The sequence below is a fragment of the Odocoileus virginianus genome, chromosome 14, assembly GCF_023699985.2.
Source record: "Odocoileus virginianus isolate 20LAN1187 ecotype Illinois chromosome 14, Ovbor_1.2, whole genome shotgun sequence".
In the NCBI taxonomy this organism is placed as follows: Eukaryota; Metazoa; Chordata; class Mammalia; order Artiodactyla; family Cervidae; genus Odocoileus; species Odocoileus virginianus.
Genome location: NC_069687.1, coordinates 29,415,062 through 29,441,003, shown reverse-complemented (window position 1 = coordinate 29,441,003; position 25,942 = coordinate 29,415,062). Strand labels below are relative to the sequence as shown.

At 43.0% G+C, this 25,942-nt stretch overlaps 1 protein-coding gene across 1 annotated transcript in view; it reads left to right on the top strand.

Moving 5' to 3' along the window:
• ADAMTS12 (ADAM metallopeptidase with thrombospondin type 1 motif 12) overlaps window positions 1-25,942 on the top strand; it is a 378,176-nt gene that overhangs the window by 307,164 nt on the left and 45,070 nt on the right. The window contains exons 18-19 of the mRNA XM_070476558.1: window positions 1,127-1,337; window positions 15,128-16,267. Of these exons, the coding sequence (XP_070332659.1) occupies window positions 1,127-1,337; window positions 15,128-16,267 (1,351 nt within the window). The remainder of the gene's footprint in view (window positions 1-1,126; window positions 1,338-15,127; window positions 16,268-25,942) is intronic.

Sequence of the window (25,942 nt, the reverse complement as noted above, 5' to 3'; positions counted from 1 at the left end):
GAATGAGGGAATTCACATGCTATACTGTTTTCCCATGAAAAACAAATATTCTATTTTATCCCTGCATGGAGGGATGAATGAGCAGACTATGCAGCTAAGCAATGGTGGACCCAAAGGGCACTAGGTCAAGACACCTGTTCTGTATTTGATATTGAGGAAGATTTGGACAATGATGAAGAAGGAGGAAAGGAGACGGCTCCGAAGAGGGTTCCTTGGCACTTTCAAAAGTGGCTTTAGTGTAACCACTGGGCCCCACATCCTAGAAACTTGAGGCCATCAACCATGATAGCAGGTAGAGGAAAATCACATATCTTCATTTTTCCATAGAGAATCCAGAATATTAATTTAGCCAACAGTTTTAACGATTCAACTTATCAAGAACAGCTGACAAAAAACCAAGAGATTATCTTATTTAATACTTTTCTTGTTTTCCTACTTCTTTCTTTTGAAGCGACCAGTGAGAATATTCACAGGTAGGCTGAAGGAGATGGAGGAGGGAGAGAATGATGACAATGCCGCTGACTGATCATCTTCTACATAGCTGAAAATTAATTAAGTGCATCATATTGAAACAGAAAAATATTCAGTTAGGAGCCAGGAGACTTAGATTCTAATTGGATTCTTTTAGTCAATAGCAGCAGTTAAAACAACAATAATTACAATTACAAATGATTGAGCTTGTATTATGTCAGGTTCTGTTCTATGCACTGTGCATAAATTGGTATTTCAGTACATGAATGACACTCATTTAAAGTCAATATTGTTACAGCCATTCAACAGATGTGGAGAGTAAGGCTTAAGCTTGCTTGAGGTTTCGCAATAGAAAATTGGACCTCAGTTTTCTTGTCTGAGAAAAGAGGGGATTTGGGGGGAGGGTTGTTTTTTCATTTAAAGACATGCTTACTTATCATCTACTTAGGCCAAGTGTTCTGTGGAGTTCCCTAGCTGTGATTGAACAAGCTAGCCATGGCCCTGTCTGCAGAGCGCCCTCTACTGGGCTGAAACATCTTCGGGGACCTCCCAGCTCTGTAATCTGCGTTTCTGCCCCGGATTTCTATCCAGTGGCTGAAGCGTATGTTTATTGACTCGGGCTGATCTTTTCTCACATGTCCCTGTGTGTCTGCAGGTGGTGGACAGGGGAGTGGGAAGCATGTTCCACGACATGTGGGCCCCACGGAGAGAAGACGCGAACAGTGCTGTGCATCCAGACCATGGGCTCAGATGAGCAGGCTCTCCCCGCTCAAGACTGCCAGCATCTGCTAAAGCCCAAGACCCTCGTGTCCTGCAACAGAGACATCCTGTGTCCATCAGACTGGACAGTGGGCAACTGGAGTGAGGTGAGCCCAGGGGCTAAAAGGGACACTAGGATTATTCATCCTTCATCAGCCCTCTCACCCATCCTCCTCTTCTAAAATTTTTTCTCAGCCGCACTTCTCTTAGAGACCAGATTCTGGGCAGCAAAACTAATTTCAGACTCTACCTCCTGGTGAGGCCCAGAGGATATTACCTGGCTTGGGTAGGAATAACCCAAGAACTATTCAGGCTAATTGAGGATGAACTCTCATCATGGATGTTTTAACTGGGAATACAGAGATTTAAGATGAAATTCACTTTTTTGGTGCAAGGCAGTGTTTCTCTTTTCTTTTTTTCATTGGGCTTCCCTGGTGGCTCAGAGAGTAAAGAATCTGCATGCAATGAAGACCTGGGTTCGATCCCTGGGTCCGATCCCTGGGTCAGAAAGATCTGCTGGAGAAGGAAATGGCTCCTTAAGAGCCTTTTTAGAGGCTCTTTCCTAACTGTCCTCCTCCCTCATGACTTTATTTTTAAGGAGGGAAGTGTTTGTTTGTTTGTTTTAATTGCATTGAGATATAATTCACATACCATAAAATTCACCCATTGAAATTGTACAAACAAATGCTGCTGCTGCAGCTAAGTCACTTCAGTCGTGTCTGACTCTGTGCGACCCCATAGACGGCAGCCCACCAGGCTCCCCCGTCCCTGGGATTATCCAGACAAGAACACTGGAGTAGGTTGCCATTTCCTTCTCTAATGCATGAAAGTGAAAAGTGAAAGTGAAGTCGCTCAGTCGTGTCTGACTCTTAGCGACCCCAAGGACTACAGCCTACCAGGTTCCTCTGTCCATGGGATTTTCCAGGCAAGAGTACTGGAGTGGGGTGCCATTGCCTTCTCCACAGGCAAATGATCTTTAGTATATTTCCAGAGTTATACAGTCATCCCCACAATAATTTAAGAATGTTTTCATCAACTCCTAAATAAACCCTGCATGCATTAATCATCATCCCAGGTCCCTACCTTAATTCCCCAGCCCTCAGTTCAGTTCAGTTCAGTCACTCAGTTGTGTCCAACTCTTTGCGACCCCATGAATCGCAGCACGCCAGGCCTCCCTGTCCATGACAAACTCCTGGAGTTTACTCAAACTCATGCCCATCAAGTTGGTGATGCCATCCAGTCATCTCATCCTCTGTTGTCCCCTTCTTCTCCTGCCCCCAATCCCTCCCAGCATCAGAGTCTTTTCCAACGAGTCAACTCTTTGCATGAGGTGGCCAAAGTATTGGAGTTTCAGTTTCAGCATCAGTCCTTCCAATGAACACCCAGGACTTATCTCCTTCGGGATGGACTGGCTGGATCACCTTGCAGCCCAAGGGACTCTCAAGAGTCTTCTCCAACACCACAGTTCAAAAGCATCAATTTTTCAGGGCTCAGCTTTCTTCACAGTCCAACTCTCACATCCATACATGACCACTGGGAAAACCATAGCCTTGACCAGACGGACCTTTGTTGGCAAAGTAATGTCTCTGCTTTTTAATATGCTATCTAGGTTGGTCATAACTTTCCTTCAAAGGAGTAAGCGTCTTTTAATTTCTTGGCTGCAGTCACCATCTGCAGTCATTTTGGAGCCCAAAAAAAATAAAGTCTGACACTGTTTCCACTGTCTCCCCATCTATTTCCCATGAGGTGATGGGACCAGATGCCATGATCTTAGTTTTCTGAATGTTAAGCTTTAAGCCAATTTTTTCACTCTCCTCTTTCACTTTCATCAAGAGGCTTTTTAGTTCCTCTTCACTTTCTGCCATAATGGTGGTGTCATCTGCATATCTGAGGTTATTGATATTTCTCCTAGCAATCTCCCCAGCCCTAGACAATCATTAATCCACTTTATATTTCCAGAGATCTGCCTTTCTGAACATTTCATATGAAAGAATTATATAATATGTGATCTTAGGACAGATATACCATGTATTTATTTATGTACTCTGAATATATCTGTGCTTTAGACATAAAGAGGGTGAGATTTTTTTTACTCACTCCACCCCAGAACCAGTCTTCATTGTCCCCACTGAGAATGAATGATACTATGTGATACTTAGTTTCTATGCAGAATTTTCCTGACCAGCTCCAGATATCAAAACTGTTCATTTGTTGATAATATATGATTCTAAAAAAAAAAAAGAATTCAAAATTTTGTATAAGCAAACGTACCATCTCTGAAGATAACTATTTGAAAGCAGAAAACACTCATTTGAATACAACCATTTTGCTAACTGTATTTCCAAAACTACTTAATTAGCTCATAGTCACAGTTTAGGTTTATTTAGCTTCTGCATGCATGTGTGCAAAGTCACTTCAGCCATGTCCAACTCTGTAACATTATGGACTGTAGCCTGCCAGGCTCCTCTATCAATACGATTCTCCAAGCAAGAGCAAGACTACTGAAGTGGGTTGCCATGCCCTCCTCCAGGAAATCTTCCCATTCCAGGGATTGAACCCGCATCTCTTATGTCTCCTGTACCACTTTAGCATTTGCACCCCCTGGGAGGCCCTTATTTAGCTTCTAATTCTGTATATAATACTCTCAGGAGCAGCTGGGTGGAAATAAAAATATATATTATTCCTTTATTATAATAACTGCTAATCAAAAGGGAGAGCTAGGACCCCCAAAAAAAGAAAGACAAAGGTGTACATGGAAAGAAAACATCTACAACCTAATACAGGCGTGTTGCTGGTATTGCACTGATTCATGTGAACACATCAATAACAGGCCAGGGTATTCCCCTGCTGTTCCTGGGAAGGTATAATCACAGCCTGTGGCTGGCCTGACCTATTAGTCCACTGCCAACCTTGATTGCTGTAAATTACAGTGTTGTCAAAATAAGGCTGAATGGGGTATTGTGACTGGTCCATTAAAACTGTTTACCAAAAGTGTGTTGGCTGCATCCAAAGCAGTTAATAATTCTTGTCATGTAGAATTTACTAATTGCCAGAATCTTCATGCTTTTTCAAAAGGACCACAATTACATATTTGGCTGAGGAGTCCTTTTCATTGTGTTTCTGTTTCTGGGGAGCAAAACGATGTGCCTCACTGGACAACAAGGGACTGAAATGTTGGCACAAAGCGATGAGTGCTCGAGCCTGTTGTTCTGAATAGAGGCCACTGCGTAGTACAGTGATGGCAGGTGTGGAATCCAGTGTCCAGTCCCACTGAGCAGCTGAGCAGCTGCCTTCATTTAGAGATGTTGTTAGGAGCAGCGCTTTTAGTTAAAATGTTTTAAGAGATGATACAGTGTTCAAGAAAGAAGTCAGCCAATAAACTTAGAAATGATAAAATCAAGAAAGCAGTAATTTTTCCTACAATTGCACCCAACTGATTAAGAAAAATATGTATTTATTTTTCAAATAAAGGGCCATAAAATAGGGAGGGGGAGATTATATAGTGACTCCTGCCACACGTAGTATTTATGGTCCGTATTTTGTCTTGAGATCAACTGTGATGCTTTTAGAAGCCCGTAGAATGGTCCTCCGTGGGATGACCAAGGTAAGAAGAAGAGGCAAATCCATGAGGTGCCCTTCCTGTCAAGAGACCACTGAGGGGAGGGTGGGCTTATCTGTGCCAGGCTGGCTCACTCCTCCCTGACCCAGGAGATTTCAGGAGGAGGAGGTCTCTGCCTTCCCAGGGAGAGTCAGTGGCTGCCCCCAAAGACAGCTTTCCTGCTCCCTGTGACCAACCCCTTCCCCCCTAAGTTCATATTCTAGACACCAGACTCCCACCCCCAATCTCAGGAATGAGGTGGCCAGTCTAGTGGTGAAGAGCATGCATCTCCCTCTACCAGGTCCAAATCCTGGCTTTGCCACTTAACAGATGTATGAATTTACTCCCCCTGTGGTTACTTTTGTCTTCCTGTGACTGATTTCCTCCATCTCTAAAGTGAGGATAACAGTAGTGCTTGGACTCTAGGGAAATTATGAAGATGAAATGAGCTAATATTCCTAAAATTCTCATAAGAAGAATACCTGGCACATAATAAGCTCTATACCTATAATCATTTTTTGGTAGAGTGAATAAATGGAAATAATAAGAATGTCATCGATCTTTTGTTGGCTGCTTTCCACTGTATTTAAATATCTCACTTAATTCTTGAACTCTATGAGTTTGATTTTAGTTCTTTAATTCCCATATTTCTCCCAGCAGTTAGATTAATAGATTTCCTGGGATAGTAATTTTCCTAGGTTTTCCAGCCTTGGCAAACTCTGAGCTAGTGTTAAGCCTCTCTCAACCTTTGCTCATTTAGAAAGACAGGATTATCATAAAGTTTGATAATAACCCATGTGAGCCCTTCACATAGTGCCTAGCAAATAGTAAAGTGAAAGTGAAAGTCGCTCAATTGTGTCTGACTCTTTGCGACCCCATGGACTGTACTGTCCATGGAATTCTCCAGGCCAGCATACTGGAGTAGTTAGCCTTTCCCTTCTCCAGGGGATTGTCCCAACCCAGGGATCGAACCCAGGTCTCCTGCACTGCAGGCAGATTCTTTACCAGCTGAGACACAGGGAAGCCCAAGAATACTGGAGGCTTCACTCAATGGGGACTTTATTATCAGGCAAGAAGACAAGGGTCTGTTTTCCATATTACTCTCACTTTTCAAGCCTTGTCCAGTCAGTGGTGCCCAAGTTCCCTGACAGAATTGATCTGTGGCCCTTGCATTTTCTTTAAAAAAAATTTATTGGAGTATAGTTGATTTACAGTGCTGTGCCAGTGTCTACTGTATGGCAAAGTGAATCAGTTGTACATGTACATATTTCACCTCTTTATAAGATTCCTTTTGCAAATAGGCAATTACAGAGTACTGAGGAGAGTTCTCAGTGCTATAGCAACCCACTCCAGTGTTCATGTCTGGAAAAGCCCATGGACAGAGGAGCTTGGTGGGCTACAATCCGTAGGTCTCACAGAGTCAGACACGACTAAGCGTGCACACACACACACACACACACAGCAGTGTTTATACATCAATCCCACTCTCCCAATTTACCCTTCTCAACCCTTGCCCCTTGCAACCATGTTTGTTTTCTACATCTGTGACTCTATTTCTGTTTTGTAAGTTTATTCGTACCCAGTTTTTAAGATGCCATATATAAGCAATCTATAATATTTGTCTGTCTCTGACTTACTTCACTCAGTATGACTCTCTACATGCATCCACGTTGCTGCAAATGGCATTCTCTCATTCTCTTTTATGATATTCCACTGTATGTGTGGACTCTGACTTCTTTTCCCATTCCTCTGTTACTGAACATGTCCTGGCTACTGTAAACAGTGCTACAGTGAACATTGGGGTGCACATATCTTTTTGAATTACAGCTTTCTCTGGGTATATGCCAAGGAATGGGGTTGCTGGGTCATACGGTAGTTCTTACATCAAAAAAAACAAACAATCCAGTTTTAAAAAGTGGGCAGAAGATCTAAATAGACACTTCTCCAAAGAAGACATATAGATATGAAAAAATGCTCAACATCACTAATTATTAGAGAAATGCAAATCAAAACTGCAATAACGTGTCACCTCACACAGGTCAGAATAGCCACCATCAAAAAGTCTACAAACAATAAATGCTGGGGAGAGTGTGGAGAAAAGGGAATCCTTCTACATTGTAGGGTGAACGTGTATTGGCCCCTGCATCTTCATCTAATTCCCTCTCTGAGCTCAGAGTCCTTTTATGCAGGGGCATGTGGCTTAGCGACTGCAAGGTTTTCATGGACCCACAAAAGTGTTTAAAATCTGAAAAGCAAAACTACTATGTTGCTCCAATCAAGTAAAGGACACTGAAAAATCAGAAATCAATATTTAATTACATATTAAAACAAATGATTATCAAGCATTTAGCATCTATATTTAGACACGTTTGTAGGTATTACCGGGCTTACCAGGTGGCTCAATGGTAAAGAAGCCAACTGTCAATACAGGAGACCCAGGAGACGTGGGTTTGATCCCTGGGTCAGGAAGATCCCCTGGAGGAGGAAATGGCCACCCATTCCGGTATTCTTGCCTGGAAAATCCCTGGACAGAGGAGTCTGGTGAGCTACAGCCCCTAGGGTCGCAAAGAGTCAAAGACGACTGAGCACACAATGGCCTTATTAGCCCCATTTCACTGGTAAAGAAAGAGAACCATAGAGATATTTAAAAACTTGTCCAAAGTCACACAGCCTTTAAGCAATGGAGCCAGGATTTGACTGCTGGCAACAGAGCTTTTACTCTGAACTCTGGCATAAAGCCTCTCAAACATCTGCAAAATGTAACAACATGACAGCTCTGTGTTCATAAAAAATGTATTCTATTTAGGAAACAATTTGTAGACTGGCTTTTCTCACTTTGCTGGAATTCCAGACTATGTGTAATGATCACAGAGAAATCAGAACCACTCATAAATTAAATGAGTGGTCCTCACCAAATATTTTCAAAAGCAAAAGAATAAAAAGCTTTTCAAATTGTTTTTACAGAAGAAGATTATATGTCACTTGAGACGAGAGATGGTTTTTAATATATTGGATGGGCCTTAGGATAGAGCCTCAAAAGCAGACATGCTCAGGGTCTGCAGAGATCTTTAATCTACTCTCCTTGTGCCTGACCAAAGCACACAAACAAACAAATGAATACAACAGTTAATTAGCCCAGCTCCTGGGAATTTATTAAGTGCAAAGCTGTTCACATGGGTTTTGGCTTCCACGTGTGACCAGATAGACTAAATGTTTCATGATCAAGCTCTCCTGGCTCTTCAAACAGAAGGCACTGCAGCAAATGCCCGTGGCGTATCTGTTGCTAAATGAAAACAGGCACACAAAACTCATGTGAAGAGCCACAAGAGTTCCTGAAAGCTGCAGGGAGACAGCCCAGGAGGTGAGAAGACATGGCTGAGTCAATTACTCTCAGCATTACCCAGTTTCATTCAAGGTCCCGGACAGTCATGTAAGACTGGACACCTGATGCTTCAGCCTTGACTACCTGCTCTTTTGGCATGTCACCTCTGCAAGTGCCAGAATCTCAGTTCTTCCCAGATGCCAGCAGCCCATGCGTTGCCAGGTTTCCTGGAGGACACACGTGAGCACCCTTGTCTGAAACAGCTACTCAAAGAAAACCAGCTGGGGGTCATACTGATTCTCCAGAGTGTATATTTGCTTGCTAGGACTGCCTTAACAAAGTACCACACACTGGGCACCTTAAATAATAGAAATGTACTGTCTCACCAATTTTGTAATGTTGACTGAAAAAATACACAGCCTCAAAGGCAAGAGTTATGTGTTATTTGGTGGACAGAAGGGAGGCATCAAGCCTGAGATGCAACTTCTCAGATAGCTCTGAGGGACTGTACCAAAGAGGAAAGGGAGGAGCCAGAATATAGAGGTTTCTCAGGTGGCACCGATGGTAAAGAACCTGCCTGCCAGCACAGGAGACATAAGAGATGTGGATTCAATCCCTGGGTGGGGAAGATGCCCTGGAGGAGGACATGGCAGCCCACTCCAGTATTCTTGCCTGGAAAATCTCACGGACAGAGGAGCCTGGTGAACTACCGTCCATAGGGTCGCAAAGAGTTAGACATGACTGAAGTGACTTAGCGTGCATAGTTGACTTACAGTGTTGCACAAATCAGAAAAGAGTCCCAGGTGTATAAAATAAACTTGTGCTCATTAGGGGAGGGATAAATTGGAAGCTTGGGATTGACATTGAGGTTTTTGTGACAAAGACCAGATAGCTGGAACTCAGCAGGCCCCAGCAAGATATGAACTCATGACCCCTGGTTTACAAGACCAGTATTCTAACCCCTGAGCTATAGGGCCTCATATCTAAAGATTAGCATTAATTAAAGAAAACCAGATGTCTCAAGTTAATGAATTTAGCACTTTTCTATGTATGAAAAGATGCAAGAGTCTGGGCTGTCTGAAATCATGCCTCTGATGTACACCTTAGCTGTCTGGGTCAGGGTCCTGCTCTTCCCCTTCTTGAGTCCCCTCAGGGCTGGCTGGGTTTGACAACTGAAGCATCCTTTATTTACTGCCATGATGGGCAGCATTTTTCATTCACAATAACTGGAAGTCTAAGAGTAAGGTGTCCGCAGAGTTGATTCCTCCTGAGGATTCCCGGGTGGCACTAGTGGTAAAAAAAAAAAAAAAAAGCCACCTGCCAATGCAGGAGACATAAGAGATGTGTGTTCAATCCTTCAATCCCTGGGTCGGGAAGATCCCCTGGTGGAGGGCACAGCAACCCACTTCAGTGTTCTTGCCTGGGAAATCCCATGGACAGAGGAGCCCGGCGGGCTACAGTCCGTGGGGTCGCAGAGTCAGATGTGACTGAAGCCACTTAGCGTGCACGCACACAGGAGGGGTGTGAGAGAGAAATGTTTCCATGCTTCTCTCCTGACCTCTGATGCTTTGCTCACAGTCTTTGGTGTCTCTTGGCTTACAGATGCATCACCATCACCTCTGCTTTCATCTCCATGTGGTGCTGTCTCTATGTGTGTGTCTCTGCATCCAGATTTACCCTTTTCATGAGGACAGTGGTCATACTGGATTAGGGTCCACCCTAGTGACCTCGTGTTACCTTGACTTCCTCTGTAAAGACAGCATCTCTTCAGATAAGACCACATTCTGAGGCACAGGGGAAGCAGGGGACCAGGAATTAAGACCCTATCTTTTTTGAAGGGGACACAGTTCAACCTGTAATAGGTCACTTACTTTCAAAATGATTTTAGTATAATGGTAAAGCTGAAGCTCCAATACTTTGGCCACCTGATGGGAACAGCCGACTCATTGGAAAAGTCTCTGATGCTGGGAAAGAATGAGGGCAGGAGGAGAAGGGGATGACAGAGGATGAGATGGTTGGATGGCATCACTGACTCAACGGGCATGAGTTTGAACAAACTCCAGGAGATAGTGAAGGACAGGGAAGCCTGGCATGCTGCAGTGCTTGGGGTCGCAGAGTCAGACATGATTGAGCAACTGAACAACAACAACAACCAATCATTCATTTATCACTTCCTGAGACTATGTATTGGCTGTTTCCCTGCTCATCCCTTTAACCCAACCTCTCTGATAAACCCCAGCTGTATTTTTGAATAAACTCTCTCTTAGCCTGACAGCTCTGAGCCAATTGCGAGCCCCCTCCCCCACAGCACCCCTCGGGCAGGGGGAGTTGGGAGTTGACTAATTTAGCAGCAGACTTCTTTCTCAGCGGGCTCCCCCCAGAGGCCTTAATCTCAGAGTGATGGCAAGTGAGGGCAAGATAACTCCCAGGGAGGACATTCACAGATTGACAAACTGTTTGCCTGGTACAGAGTTCAAAATTATAAGGCAAGAAGGGTGTAAGGTAATCATCTCAGAAACTGGTTTTGAGGATCCTGAAACTAGCAATTGAGATGAGCTCTAAGTGTGGCGCTGTGTGCTGCATTTATCTCATCTGAAGGGCTTGACAGCTCCTAAGGAGATAAACACAGTTGGAAGATACACTAGGAAATGCGTGGGCTGAATACAAAACAGTACCACTTGTTCTGCTGCTACTAGGAGAAAAAGCACCTGAGTTTTTAGGCTCCATATACACAGTAGACAGTTCACACTGACTGTCTCACTGGACATAATGTGCCCCAGTGCGAAGGAATGGCGAGCATAAATTATTTGAAAGATGCCTTGTCTACTGGGTGAGGAGAGTGGATGGGTTTGAATAGTAGGTCAAGAAACATGTAAACTCCCCCAGACCAGGTATCTGTTCATGAAGTTTTTGAGTTGCCAGTTGGGAATGGGGCCCATAGTTACATATCATCTGCTTTTTCAAAAGAAGCTAAAAAACCTGGAGTTTTAATATGGAATCTTCTCACTTTAAAATGTTGCCTACTAATTCGATATTTGTCTTTTGTTATTTGCTTGTTTCTTTTGAGGTTGAGCAGACCAAAGAATACATGCCCGTGGGCCACAGGTACCTCTTAGGCTGCAACTTTGGTGTTTCTGTTCTAGAATAATCTTCTGTTTTGAAAGACCAAAACCTAATGTGTTTTAATTAAACAACTATCTAGATAGCAATTATTTACTCCTGCTTTATTCTTTTAGGCTGAACAAATTCATAGTGAATAAGATTATTTAATACTTATAATTTGTAAATTAGAAATCAAAACATATCTATTTGGCCCTAGGAAACCCAAATCCAAAAAAAAAAAAAAATCCAGCAATAACCTAATGGGAATATGCATCTCCATGGTATCTTCTAGACGTGTGCCTGTAACCACTTTACTTACACAGATACTCACTTCACAGCATCCTGCAAGATAGGTCTATGTGTCACTCTGTGCTTCAGAGGGATAGTAGAAATTGGGGACCCCCATGCCCTTTGTTATTATTACTATTATTATTATCAGCATCGTTATTATAACAGTGATAATAATACCTTCCAATTCCCAGTTGTCTCCTATATATTATGCACTATATTAAGATTGCCATCTTGTATAATATATCCTCAGTCTTGAAAGGTTATTATTACTTTCAGTTTCTAGATGAGGAAGCTGAGCTTAGTCCCTACATCATGCCTGGAGTTTATAATGGCATATCAGGTGCTATTTCTTACAGGTTTTATAACTTTTTAATTTCATAGTTCATCATGGGGTGGAGGGCACACATGCATATCCTTCTGGATTTTTAAAAATGCTTGTAAAGTTGTAGAGTAAAGTCTGTGGGTATTAGAGATGTTGCAAATCAAAATAAACCAAAAATGGTTACAAACAGAGAAGAAAAAAAAAAATCAGAGTTTCCTACTTTTAGCTATGTCTACTCTGACATTTCTTGGAAAGAAAAGGCAAGGCAGGGTACACCTGCTTGGTATTAGGGTCATCCGGGTCTTGATTTCTGAATCAGTTCTCAAATTGGAACCTATCTGAGGCAGCCAGCATGGAAATATGTTCAGGCATACCTAGAGTATTATTTACTTAGACTGATACAGTTTTACAAAGTGGAGATTTGAAAACACTAGGAGTTCAGATCAGTGGAGAAGTGACTCAGGATGACTAAAATGAGTGCAGCATAAAGTCTCTTCATACACAAGAAAAGCAGAAACATTGTAGCAAGCCAGAAAAGTAAAAACCCAGAGGCTGCACTTTTCAGGCTTTAAAGTGAAGTGAGTCACAGAAGATGCTACAAGAGACCATTTCCTCACTGCAGGGTTTTAAGAGCTTTATTGGTGGTCTCCATTTAGTTGGAAATAAGTGTGCATTTATTGGTCTATGAAGCACTGTTCCCCCAAGCGTGAAAGTGTTAGTTGCTCAGTCATGTCCAGCTCTTGCAACTCCATGCACTGTAGCCCACCAGGCTCCAATGTCCATGGAATTTCCCAGGCAAGAATACTGGAGTGGGTTGCCATTCCCTTCTCCAGAGGATCGTCCTGACTCAGGGATCAAACCCAGGCTTCCTGCATTGTAGGCAGATTCTTTACCGTCTGAGCCACCAGGCAAGTCCAAAGATTAATACTGTTACATCAAAACAAACTTGGAAGTTCAGTCTTCGAGCTGGTTGTTTAGGTGTTTGTTGACATCTTAATCTCACAGCTTCAGTTGTGTCTGATTCTGTGCAACCCCGTGGACTGTAGCCCCCCAGGCTCTCTGTCCCTGGGATTTCCCAGGCAAGGATGCTGGAGTGGGTTGCCATGCCCTCCTCCACGGAATCTTCCCGACCCAGGGATGGAACCCGCATCTCTTATGTCTCCTGGATTGTCAGGTGGGTCCTTTACCACTAGCACCACCTGGGAAGCACTATAGCTTTATTGATTGACCCAACTCTGCAGTTGAACATTCCCTGAGCAACACAGTCTTCTGTACTCACATGCATCTCCTGCTTTTCAAAGACGCTGATTTTAACAGATAGCAGTGAGTGATTATGCTGGATTGGAGCAAAATTAAGGAGAAATTTATTTTCTAATACAGAGGAACTTGAAAGTAGGATTTGAGAAGGCAAGAAACTCAAAGTGAAAAATGCATAAGCTCCCAGGGAGAAGAATATCCCCATTCCTGATTATTTTCCAGGTAGAATAGTCACTTAATAAATATGTAGTAAGTGATCATTGTATCCCAAGAAGTATCCCGGAGTTCACTTATGAATAAAAGCCTTTGGGTAACTTTTCAAAAATCAAAAGTTTGATCAAGTCAGTAAGTGAATTCAGTAGACAAATTGCTTGTCCACCATGCTGTGCTAGGGTTTTGTTTTTTTTTGGTGGATCGGGAGAGGCATGGAATTAATCCAATTTTTACTCTGCCACTGACTTGTAACCTTTCAAGCAGGTTCCTGAGTGTCAGCTTCCTCTCTTGTAAGAGTCTTGTAAATCTCACGGCTGTATAGGTCTCACAGGGCTGATATTCACAGGGTATCACAAAGAATAATGGCTGTGAAGCCCTTTGAAATCCAGGAAATTTATTTTCTAATAAATTTGAAAGTAGGATTTGGTCTATGAAGCACTGTTCCCCCAAGCATGAAAGTGTTAGTTGCTCAGTCATGTCCAACTCTTGGGACTCCATGCACTGTAGCCCACCAGGCTCCAATGTCCATGGAGTTTCCCAGGCAAGAATACCAGAGTGGGTTGTCACTCCCTTCTCCAGAGGAGAACATTATGTAGTCCCCATCTTCAAGAAACCTATGTTAGAGTCAGAGAGGTGAGACAGACAAATGCGAGCCAGCCAACACAAACTCCTGGACAGTCCGTGTTCAAGAACCAACTATTGGGTAGATACTTTAACCTATCATTGGAAAAGAAAGCTAAAAATGGAGCAGTTGGGTAAAAATGTGATTTAAAAAAATATATCAAGAAACCTAGTGTTATGTATTGATCACAACTATGTACTATGTATGGTTTGGGCTTCCCAGGTGGTGCTAGTGGTAAAGAACCTACCTGCCAATGCAGGAGATGTAAGAGGTGCACATTCTATCCCTGGGTAGATCCCCTGGAGGAGGACATGGCAACCCACTCCAGTATTCTTGCCTGGAGAACCCCATGGACAGAGGAGCCTGGTGACCTATGGTCCATAGGGTTGCAAAGAGATCTTCGCCATGAATCCTGAGGAGTGACTGTCCTGTTAGGATTCCTTCAAAGGCCGTCTAGCCACCCGTGCTTTGCATGCCCTGGGAGGACCACGAGGGAGAGGCAGCTGCCACAACGTCCATGTATAAATCGACACCATGCTCCAGGGCTGCCCTAACTCTTTGGACAGGGTATCTCCCCACCTTTGATTAACTTCCCACCTTTAAATTTCACAAAAGGTCCTGGAGCTATATACATGTTATGCATACACTGACTGTCTAGCTTTTAATCTCAATCCATCTGACAACAAGCAAGAAAATGGAGCTTAGCATACCTGAGTGAGGCTGTGTGACTTATATGAATATAAAGGGACAGGCTCATTATCATTAAATTAATAGATTCCAGAAAATACATAAAACACTTTAAATAGCACTGAAACCTTAGGGAAGATAATCTTTCCATCTCTTCTGAAAAATCAGGCGATTGTTTAAATCATTGCCCTCTGCGGATCCACCATCCAATAGTCCTGGCCCAGAAAGACTTTAGTTTTACCACGTCATGGTTTGCATTTCAGTTTGTGAAGGGTAGATTGTTAGTCCTGAGTCCCAGCTGGTCTCCCCAAAATACATATTTCTATGGGAAACTAAAATTGCACAGAAGTCAAATACAAAGGTAGGAAATGATTTTAGCTGCACAGTGCAGTCTCTACTGGGCCTGTCCTGATCTGCTGTAAATCATAGCATGAGAAGCAATGCGTCTTTCCCACTCGACTGACAGCCATCTCTCTTTTCCAGTGCTCTGTTTCCTGTGGTGGTGGAGTACGGATTCGCAGTGTCACGTGTGCCAAGAACCACGATGAGCCCTGCGACATGACGAGGAAGCCCAACAGCAGAGCTCTCTGTGGCCTCCAGCAGTGCCCATCCAGCCGGAGAATTCTGAAGCCCAACAGAGGCACAATTTTCAGTGGGAAAAAGCTACCAACACCTGACCCCTTCAAGCCTGTCCCTCCAACTACACCCAGTCCCAGGATGCTGACTACACCCAGTCCCAGGGTGCTGACTACACCCACAGTGCCTGGGCCTCTGAGCCCAAGCACTCCGACAATTAACAGCCCTGATCCTTCCACAGCCTCCAAAGGAGACCTGGATGGGAAGCAGGGGCAGAATAGTTCAATCCAAACTGAACTGGACACCCATAATGTCATTTCCACTGGAAGTACTTCCCAGCCCACCCTCACTTCTCTGTCTTTGAGCATCCAGCCAAATGAAGAAAATGTTTCCAATCCTGACACTGGTCCTACCTCCGAGGGAGACCTTGTCATCACAACGACGAGTGGTTCTGACTTGTCAACTTCCAGCAATGCTGTGACTTGGCAGGTGACTTCGTTTTACAGTCCCTTGACCAAAGAGCCAGAAATGGAGATTCACAGTGGCTCAGGGGAAGACAGTGAACCATCTGAGAAAAAACATGAGAACAACTCTGTGACATGGACCAAGATCAGAGAACCTGGAAATGATGCTCCAGGGGAAAGAAGTAGAGAAATACCACTTGGAGCTCCACCAACCCCTTATCTTGGGGGGACATCTCTATGGCCACTCTTTAGCACAGTATCAGAAGGACTGGTACCCAGCCAAAGGCCCATTACTGTCAAAAATGGAGCATCCAGAGCTGAAGGGATGGTCACTGAAAAGCCAGCTAATACTCCACTCCCTCTGGGAGCAGACAACCAGCCAGCATACTCCAAAGAGCCAGTAAACCATCGCGCCCCAGAACTTCCAAGCAACATGAACCTAACACAGAGTCCTGGACTGGTCCTGACCAAGGAAGATGCAACAAGTCTGATGGCTGAGGGATTTCTGCTTAATGCCTCGGATTACAAGCAGCTCTCGATGGGACACAGCCCTGCCTACTGGATTGTTGGAAACTGGAGTGAGGTAAGAGTTCTGTTTCTTACCCAGGCCTGATTCTATATGGAATTAGCTAGGGGTGTTGCATTTCTGTGCAGATTTCCAAATGGACTTGAAAAAAAGTGAAGCAATCAGGTCCATGCCCTCACCTCCCTCTTCACCTAACTCCAAATATGAAAAAAAAAAAGTCCAGGGTAACAGAACAATGTAGTGAGATAGAGTGAGAAGTACCTAGAACTCAATTGGAGACCTGAGTCAGCCAGTTGTGTGACAGTGGAGAATTCAGTCTGCCTCTCTGAACCTGCTTTTGATCTCCAGAACCGTAAAGCTAGTACAAATCACCTCTCCTCTCCAATGTCCCTTCCAGCTACAAACTGTAAGAATTCTATGATGAAGGACCAAAGAATCCATAAGATTCAAAGAATCCTATGGGAGGAACTGAGTTCATACTTCATTCAGAAAGCCAATGTTGAGAATCTGGGTTAAACCCATCAAGTAGTCACAATTGGAATGGAAATCTAAAACAAACTTCTTTAAAAGAATTCTATGCTTACTTTATTAACAATTCTTTTTTTTTTTGACTCAGTGTTTGCTTGTATTAAAAGAATTCTCTTGAAAAAAACTCTTTTTGACTCATAGATAGAGTAAGAAGAAAATAAACATGATGGCAAAACATTGGTTCCTGTTTTCAGGCTACAGGAATTTGGCTAGATATTTGTTTCTCCATTTCTAAAACTAATTACATCCTTTGAAGCATCACAATCATTTCTCACCGATTTGTATTTTGAATGCACAGTATTTGAACTTGTTAAAAATAAATTGACAACTCAAAAGAGAACTTTGTGGCAAAATAATCACATGTTCAAATCATTCAGCAATTTTTATGACGATGCATGAATCATCTCCCTAGCCAAAAAGAAGTATTAGCAGCTAATGTAAAAATAACAATACATTTAATTTATGAGGCATGTTAATTTCCAAACCACTTTCATATATAGCCTCCTATTTTCTCCTTTTCACAGTCCCGGGGAGCAGGTAAGCTCTCCATTTGTACCAATTCACAATTACAGAAACTAAGATTTTTAACAGTTAAGTGACTTGTCTATAGACACGTCAATTGGAAGATGAGCCTTCTAAATCTTTCCACTCTAATCCGCAGTCTCTCTAGTAAATTTTAGCAGCAGCTGACAAGTTCACTGTTTAAAATCTGTTGTATAAATTAGTCAGCACCATTGGTCCCGAAATTGACTATACTGGCAAAAAATAGGTATATGCAACCTTTCAAATTTTTTTTATTTGCATTCAAACTATGTTTTCACATTGATCTATTTTGATTTCTAAAGTGAAATCATGTTCATTACATTTTCTGTCAATGGAGAGTCATCTTATTATCTCCATTTGCAAGTAAAGAATCCAGTTTCAGGAGGGCAAGAAAGATTTCCAGGCTTAGAGTAATCCAATTTGTTCAAAAAGGAGAGGAATGAGTCTTATGATCCCTGACATTTTGGTCAGATTTCTTTCTGTTAGCAAAGTCTAATTGGGCTCTTAATGATGAGAAGGACGTTGACAGTGAATGTGTATGAAGTGTGTGATATGCTTTATAGAATGACTTCATGCTATTTCACATGTAGTCACTCCCATAACCCTCAGTACAGCCCAAGGAGATTGGTAATGTAGCCCCCGTTGTTGAAATGAGGAAGAGCTGAAAGGTGAAGTAGCTAGCCAGAATCACACACACACGGAAGGGATTTGAACCCAAGCAGACAGACTTCCTAGCCTATGATCCATTGCTTTACAATCCGAAGCATCACCACTCTCTCTGCCTTCTGTTTTATTTGTTTCTTCCTTGATCATATGATCCATAAAAACAATGCCAGTTATGTGGTAACCCTGGGTAGACAGATGAGAAAATCACATGGTTCACAAGAAGGTGCTTTCAAATAACACTGAGGGCTTGTGGTTATTTTTGAGTTTGCAGGAGCAAATGGTCACTGAAGTGGATTCAGCCAGCCTAGATATTTGAAATAAAAATGGACTGTGTAGATTTATGAATGGTATCATTTCACATAGCACCCTCAAAAGGTATTTTTCCTTTCAAAAACATGGGTCACCCCTAAAGGACTTAAATAGGCTTATTGTCCTCTAACCAACAAAACAGTCTGGTCTAAATTCAACAACAAAGAGAACAAGTTATGGAAACTGAGGCTACCTGTTAATTTGTAGGATTCTGTTAATTAGTCAATGGAGATGAAGTCTGAAAGCACCTTCCATTAAAGACAGTGTGGGTCTTGAGAAAAATACAAGGAAGGATAAACAGAGGGTGAAAGACTAGATGAAAGGCATGCATATGGTATCAATATCAGAATAAAGTATGAATGACATTGTACATAATGGCATATGTACAATATGTGTGTGTACTTAGAAGTCATGTGCAGATGCACACTGAGGGGTAGGCTGTTGTTAACAATAGAGCCAAACAAGTGTGGTTCACCGAAATAGAAGTTGATTTCTCACTCACATAATAATACATGGTAATTCTGTGTCTGCAATGGTAGCGGTAGAGAATAAGGCTCTGACCCATGTGTAGTTCTTTGAGATTCCAGTCTGACAATGGCTCTACCATCCTCCCATCTTCAAATTGGCCCTGGGGTCACCATCCTAGTCACAGTTAGGAAGGAAAAGAGCACAGAGGCTCTCCCACAGGAGGTTTTATGGGCCAAACCTAGAAGGGGGCATTTATCACTTCTGCTCATGTTCCACTGTCTAGAACTCATTTGACCCAAGCAAAGTGCAAAATGGATAGAAAACATAATGCAGTTGAATGCTCAGGAGGATGAGGAAAAAGGACTGTAGTGAGGATCTAGCAGTCTCTGCCACTGAATGACATGGCCCACTGTGTGTTTTAGGTGGCCCATTCCGGAAGCAGTGAGGATAAGGGATATGACATGTTGGGAGAATACTGCAGTAGTCTAGATGAGAACGATGACAAGAATGCTTGGGATGAAGAGGGAAAGATAAGTTCAGGAGATATGGGGAACTTAAAATCAGTAGGACTTTGTGAATAACTGGATGTGGAATGTGAGGAGAAGAGAGGTGTAGAGGAGTCTGTCATGACTATTCCATTGGAATCTTGGGTATCCAATGGGTGGTGCTCCCATAAACTGAGATATCATACAATGTACAGAAAGAGTGAGTTTCAACAGAGACAAAGAAAGGATGATGAGTCCAGTTATAGATTGAGTTTAGTTGGCAGGACCTTTGGGATATCCAAAGGATAACCAGCAGATGTTTGTGTGTATTTATCTGAGGTTCTTGAGAGTGGTGAAAACTGGAGATGGCATTTGGTGGCCATGACCAATGGGGAGAAGTTCAAACCTTGGAAGTGAGCAAGGTCATCCAAGTACAACTGTAGGCTGCAAACAGGAGTGGCCCAAGGATGGGACTCTGGAAAACACTAACATTTTAAGAAGCTGGATGGCAAAGAGATCCCATGTGAAAGACTAGTAAGGAACAGTCTACTAATTAAGACAAATCAACAGGTGTAGTGCCACGGACATCAAGCAATGTGAGAATTAACAGTGGACCTAATGGATCTTACAATGAATAAGTCACTGGTGACTTTTGGGGAAACATTTATAGTATTGAAATGGAAGGAGACCCTAAAGTGCAGCCCAAGGAGAGACCCTTTCAGATGAAACAGTCCTCACATTAGGAGGGTAAATAAAGATGGATAGCTCTTCTCAGTCCACAGAATAATACATTACAAAAGTTTCATTAAAAAGTGGCTTTGGATGACCTAGAAATTAGTTTCCTTTCTCATCCTCTTATGTAAATGTGTTTTAATGCTTTTGTTCTGAGGATATTTAATATATGTTAATTGACAAGTGTTAATTGATCTAGTGAGAAGTTACTATATTCAAATAAAGTAAACCTAAATAGAAGTACCTATCAACTCCAATGACTGTCTAAGCCCAGAGGTTAATTGAAACATTCTGATTATAGGCAATCAAGATACAAAGAATTAATTCTATCTCCTGTCATCCTTTGACAGAAATAAACTGTCTTACTGAGTACATCATAGCTCACCCAATATTTGGCAACCATGGTGGAGCCGTTGGGGACTATTAACTCTAGGCAGTTTGGCTGGAAAAGGGGAATTGGCCCAGACTGCAGAGGTTTTGAAAGCTACAAGGATATTACCAGCCTAGAAGTCCACATTTGGCAGGAGTCCCCTCCATGACTGGGCTTGGTGCCTGCTCCCTTTAAGCATCTTTTGAGTCAAAATGTTTCATACACAGAACTGTCTGAGAGGATCAGGATTCAGAATGAAAACTTTGGGTTGTGAGTTTCCCACTGTCCCCTGACTTTTTATTCTACTCATCTCTGAAGTTGTTTCTTTGGGATTGTCCCTCCCTAGAATGGTCTCATTGGCCACTCAGTCACTACACCTTAGGAAGCCCAGGATAACCATTGAGATCAGGCTTTCCTGTCCTACTAGAAAACCCTAACAGTTTTTGGGTCTGTGTCTGTCCTCTCATCATGTCTATCATCTCCTCTTTATTTCCTGTTTGTTGTTTAGTTGCTCAATTGTGTACAACTCTTTTGCAACCTCATGGACTGTAGCCCACCAGGCTCCTCTGCTCATGGGATTCTCCAGGCAAGAATACTGGAGTGGAATGTTCATTGCGGCACTGTTTACAATAGCTAGGACATGGAAGCAACCTAGATGTCCATTGTCAGATGAATGGATAAGGAAGCTATGTACATATACACAATGGAATATTATTCAGCTATAAAAAAAAAAAGACTGACTGCATTTGGGTCAGTTCTAATAAGGTGGACGAAAGTGGAGCCTATTATACAGAGTGAAGTAAGTCAGAAAGAGAAACACCAATATAGGATATTAACATATGTATATGGAATCTAGAAAGATGGTAATGATGACCCTATATATAAGACAGCAAAAGAGACACAGATGTAAAGAACAGACTTTTGGACTCTGTGGGAAAAGGAGAGGGTGGGACGATATCAGAGAATAGCATTGAAACATGTATATTACCATATGTTAAATAAATGACCAGTGCAAGTTCAATGCATGAAGCAGGGAACTCGAAGCTGGTGCTCTGGGACAACCCAGAGGGATGGGGTGGGGAGGGAGGTGGGAGGGGGTGAGGATGGGGTACAGGATGGGGGGACACCTGTACACCCATGGCTGATTCATGTCAATGTCTGGTGAAAACCACCACAATACTGTAAACTAATTAGTCTCCAATTAAAATTAATTAATTTTAAAAAAAAGAATACTGGAGTGGGTAGCCATTCCCTTCTCCAGGGGATCTTCCCAACCCAGGGATCTAACCCACGTCTCCTGCATTGCAGGCAGGTTCTTTACCACTGAGCCACTGGGGAGGCCTCAATGAACAGGAAATAAAAACATCGTGTCTGTCATCTCTTTATTTCCTGCTCATTTAGGCCCAGTGGTTTCCAGTCTGCTGCTGGGAGGCATATAGAAAAAAGTAGGGATGCTTTGTTTGTTACAGTGCGGGCGGAGAGGCTGATGCCAGCATTCAGGGTCTAGGAGCCAAAGATCATGAGGGTCCTGTGACATTTTGGGAAATCCAAAATGCCAGTAGCACCACAATAGTCAGGAATGGTGGACACTCGGTTGCTACTCTTGTTAGGACCCTTGCCCTTGCTCTTGCTCTTGCTCTTGCTGGTCTGGGTACTTAATATCTCTGCTCTCCCCAATGCTTTCCACATATCGCAAGCGATGTATTGCCATATTACTACCATATTACTCTTCCTAAAGGAATTTTCTAATCATTCTGAACACCTAATCATAAATTGCTAATGTCTCTTCATTGCATATCAGATCATACAAAGTCCACTCTATTATCCAACAGCCCTCACATCCTTGAATAATTCAGCTTTCAACATACTAACTCCTATGCCTTCACCCACCTAAGCCTCAGCAAATCTCAACTACTTTGTTTCCACTAAACCTTCTGCTCATCTCAGCTCAGTTCCTTTGTTTCCATGGTTTTCTCTGCCTGAAATTTCCTTCTCCTTCTCCTTTTATTAATAAATCCTACCTATTCTTAAGTATCAAGCTTTGAGCTGCGTCTTCCATAAAGACTTTCTTGCTCTTTAATATTGGAAGTAAGTTCTAAAGTTCCTTAGCATTCAATCAGAAATCTCTCTTACCTTTGTCCTCCCACTTTCTGTCCTGTGCTGAAGGGCTGTTCACAGCGTATGCCTCTAACTACTTGTGATTTCAAATATTAAATGTGTATGTCCGACTCTTTGTGAACCCATGGACTATAACCCACCAGACATCTCTGTCCATGGGATTCTCCAGGCAAGAATACTGGAATGGGTAGCCATTCCCTTCTCCAGGGGATCTTCTCAACCCAGGGATCAAACCCAGGGTTCCTGCATTGCAGGCAGATTCTTTACCATCTAAGCCACCAAAACCAAGTTCATATTGTGAATAGACATAAAACTTGAAAGCAGACATTCTGGGTTTGAGTACTAGCTCCATCACTTACTGACTGTATGTTCTCTCCACACCCATTTCCTCATTTTTAAAATGAGGATAACAATGCCTGATTCATACGATTATTATGAAATAAGAGGAATAACTTGTGTGTAGAAGAGTGTCAGGCATATAGGAAGTGCTCAGTGAGTATTTACTTTGAGATATATTACAAGACAGAAAACTCAGGAGCCGCACACTGTGCATGGGTGTGGATCTCATTGTGACAGAAGATCACTTCTCATCCCATTACCTCTTCATTCAGTCAGATCCCCTGGGCCAGTCAGTGAAATGTATGCTGTGCAGTCATGTAAATGGAAGTGACAGTGTAACTTTCCACAGCCTTTCACAGCAGTTTTCACATGATTCTGATATAGCCCTGCACAGCAGTTCCAGTTCTGAACACCCCAATACCTGCTCCTTGACCTGGTAAATCAGTTATCACAGGGCCACTGGCTGTAAGGAGGGAGAAGGTTCCCAGGACAAAGAAAAGCTGTTCCTCTGCCTCCTCAGGATCTTCTCGTCTCTGCACCCCCCACTCCCAATTTTAAACCAACATAAGAGACAATCAGTGGAGTCCCCTTTCGCTTACTGCATTCCATGAATGTCCTCCTGTCATCTTTGTCTTTGGACTCGTTTGCTGCCTAAATTGAAATTGTCAAAAAGGAATTAAACAAATGTCTGCTCACATCTGAACCCTACAGGACTAGACTCAGATCCCCAGAGACACGTTTATTTACCACATAAATATGGCACACAGAGCTATAGACATCACTTGAGATGTACCAAGGTCATCACTAGCCTGGGAATTTGGTTTCACTAGCTCCTCTCCTGGGTTTAGAACAAACATTGTTTTTTTTCCTTGCCATGGTGTGAAATTAACACTGTATTGTCTTTGTGACCTTGAGCATAACTGCTAAACTCTTTGGGCCCCAGAAATCTGGAGAGTGGGACTCACAGCGCTGACCTTGCAGGTGTGCAATATTTGTTTTTGTCGTTACTCAGTCGCTCAGCCCTGTCTGACTCTTTGCAACCCCATGGACTGCAGCATGCCAGGCTTCCCTGTCCTTCACTGTCTCCTGGAGCTTGCTCAAACGCATGTCCATTGAGTTGGTGATGTCATCCAACCATCTCATTCTCTGTCGTCCCATTCTCCTCCTGCCTTCAATCTTTCCCAGCATCAGGGTCTTCTCTAATGAGTCAGCTCTTTGCATCAGGTGACCAAGTATTGGAGCTTCAGTTACAGTGCTATGTTTAATAAGTAACATTTGTAGATCACTCACTTTGTGTATGGATTAACTCTACTGTTCTCACAGCAACTTAAATAAGATCCTAGTCTTATCACCAATTTTACTTCCTAGAGAAGTTAGGAAACCACCAAAGATCACACAATTAGTGAACTGCAGAATTCTAATTGTATCCTGAATCTCCGAGGTTAGAGAAAATATAGGAAAAGTACCTGTTGTGTAGTTGTATACATTATCTATTACCACAATAGTGCTTTGTAACAACCAACCATAAAACCTCAGTAAACGTTCATTTTTGTCCATGAGTCTGTGGATTGCTGAAAGTGTCTTCTGACCCAAGCTGAGCTTAGCTGATCTCAGCCTGGCTTGTCATGCATCTGGTGAAGGGTTGGCTGAAGACTGGCTGGTCTGGGATGGCCTCAGCTGGGTCACCCAGCTTGATTTCACATGATCTCTCATCCTCCAGTAGGTTAGCCAGTTTTATTCTCATGGTAGAGACAAGGGTCTGAGAGAGAGAACTGAAACAAGCAAGATTTCTTAAGAACTTGCACACCATCATCCACTGCATTTTCTTGGCAAAAGAAAGGTACAAGAACAGTCCTGATTCAACAGCTGGGGAAATAACATTCTATTTTGATGACAGGAGCTGTGAAGTCCATTGCAAACAGCATGGGTGTGAACAGTGGGGCCGCTAGTGCAACGAGTCTATGCACTTCAGCTGTTATTGTCTCTAATATATATTATATATATGGGCTTCCCTGGTAGCTCAGCTGGTTAACAATCGCCTGCAATGTAGGAGACCCCGGGTTCATTCCTGGCTAGGGAAGATCCCCTGGAGAAGGGATAGGCTACCCACTCCAGTATTCTTGTGTTTCCCTGGTGGCTCAGCTGGTAAAGAATCCACCTGCAATGTGGGAGAATTGGATTCAATCCCTGGGTTGGGAACATCCCCTAGAGAAGGGAAAGGCTACCCACTCCAGTATTCTGGCCTGGAGAATTCTATGGACTGTGTAGTCCATGGGGTCACAAAGTGTCAGACATAACTGAGTGACTTTCACTTTCACATATTTTATATATGTTTATGTGTATTATGTATACGTGTATGTATGTATTATGTGTATATATGTATAGGTCGTGGAATGACTACAAGTTACAGGAACACTGCTGCATTTCATCAATGCTGTTCATGGAAAGGGAAGAGTAGAAAATAGCCTAGGTCAACAGTTTTTTCAACTGGCTCATTTATGGAGGTAAATGGGCTTCCCTCGCGGTTCACTGGTATGTATACACACATAATACAGTGCTCGGGTGCTCATTTGTGTCTGACTCTTTGTGACCCTATGGACTATAGTCCTCCGGGCTCTTCCATCTGTGGGATTTTCCAGGCAAGAATACTGGAGTGGGTTGCCATTTCCTTCTTCAGGGGATCTTCCTGACCCGGGGATCGAAGCCACCTCTCCTGTGTTGCCGGGCTGATTCTTTACCACTGAGCCACCAGGAAAGCCCATTTGCCTCCATAAATGAGCCAGGTGAAACAACCGTTGACCTAGGCTATTTTCTACTCTTCTCTTTCCATGAACAGCGTTGATGAAATGCAGCAGTGTGCCCGTAGCTCGTAGTCATTCCATAGACCTTCTAGCCAGGAAACTTTGTAAAGGGAAGCAGATTTCCATTTGCACTGGGTTTTCCTCCCGCAGAGAAATCAGGGATTCTCAACCCTGGCTGCTTATTAGAATCAGCTGGGGTTTGTTTTTTTAACTACTGCTGCCTGAGCCCTACCCTCAGCCATTCCGATTGTTCGCGGCGGGAGCCCCAGCGCTGCTAAGTTTCTGAAGCTCTGCGCAGGGTTTAGTGAGTAGCCAAATGGAGGACCCCTGCCTCCGGGGTGGGGTGGGGCGGGGTGAGCTGTAGTGAGGAAGC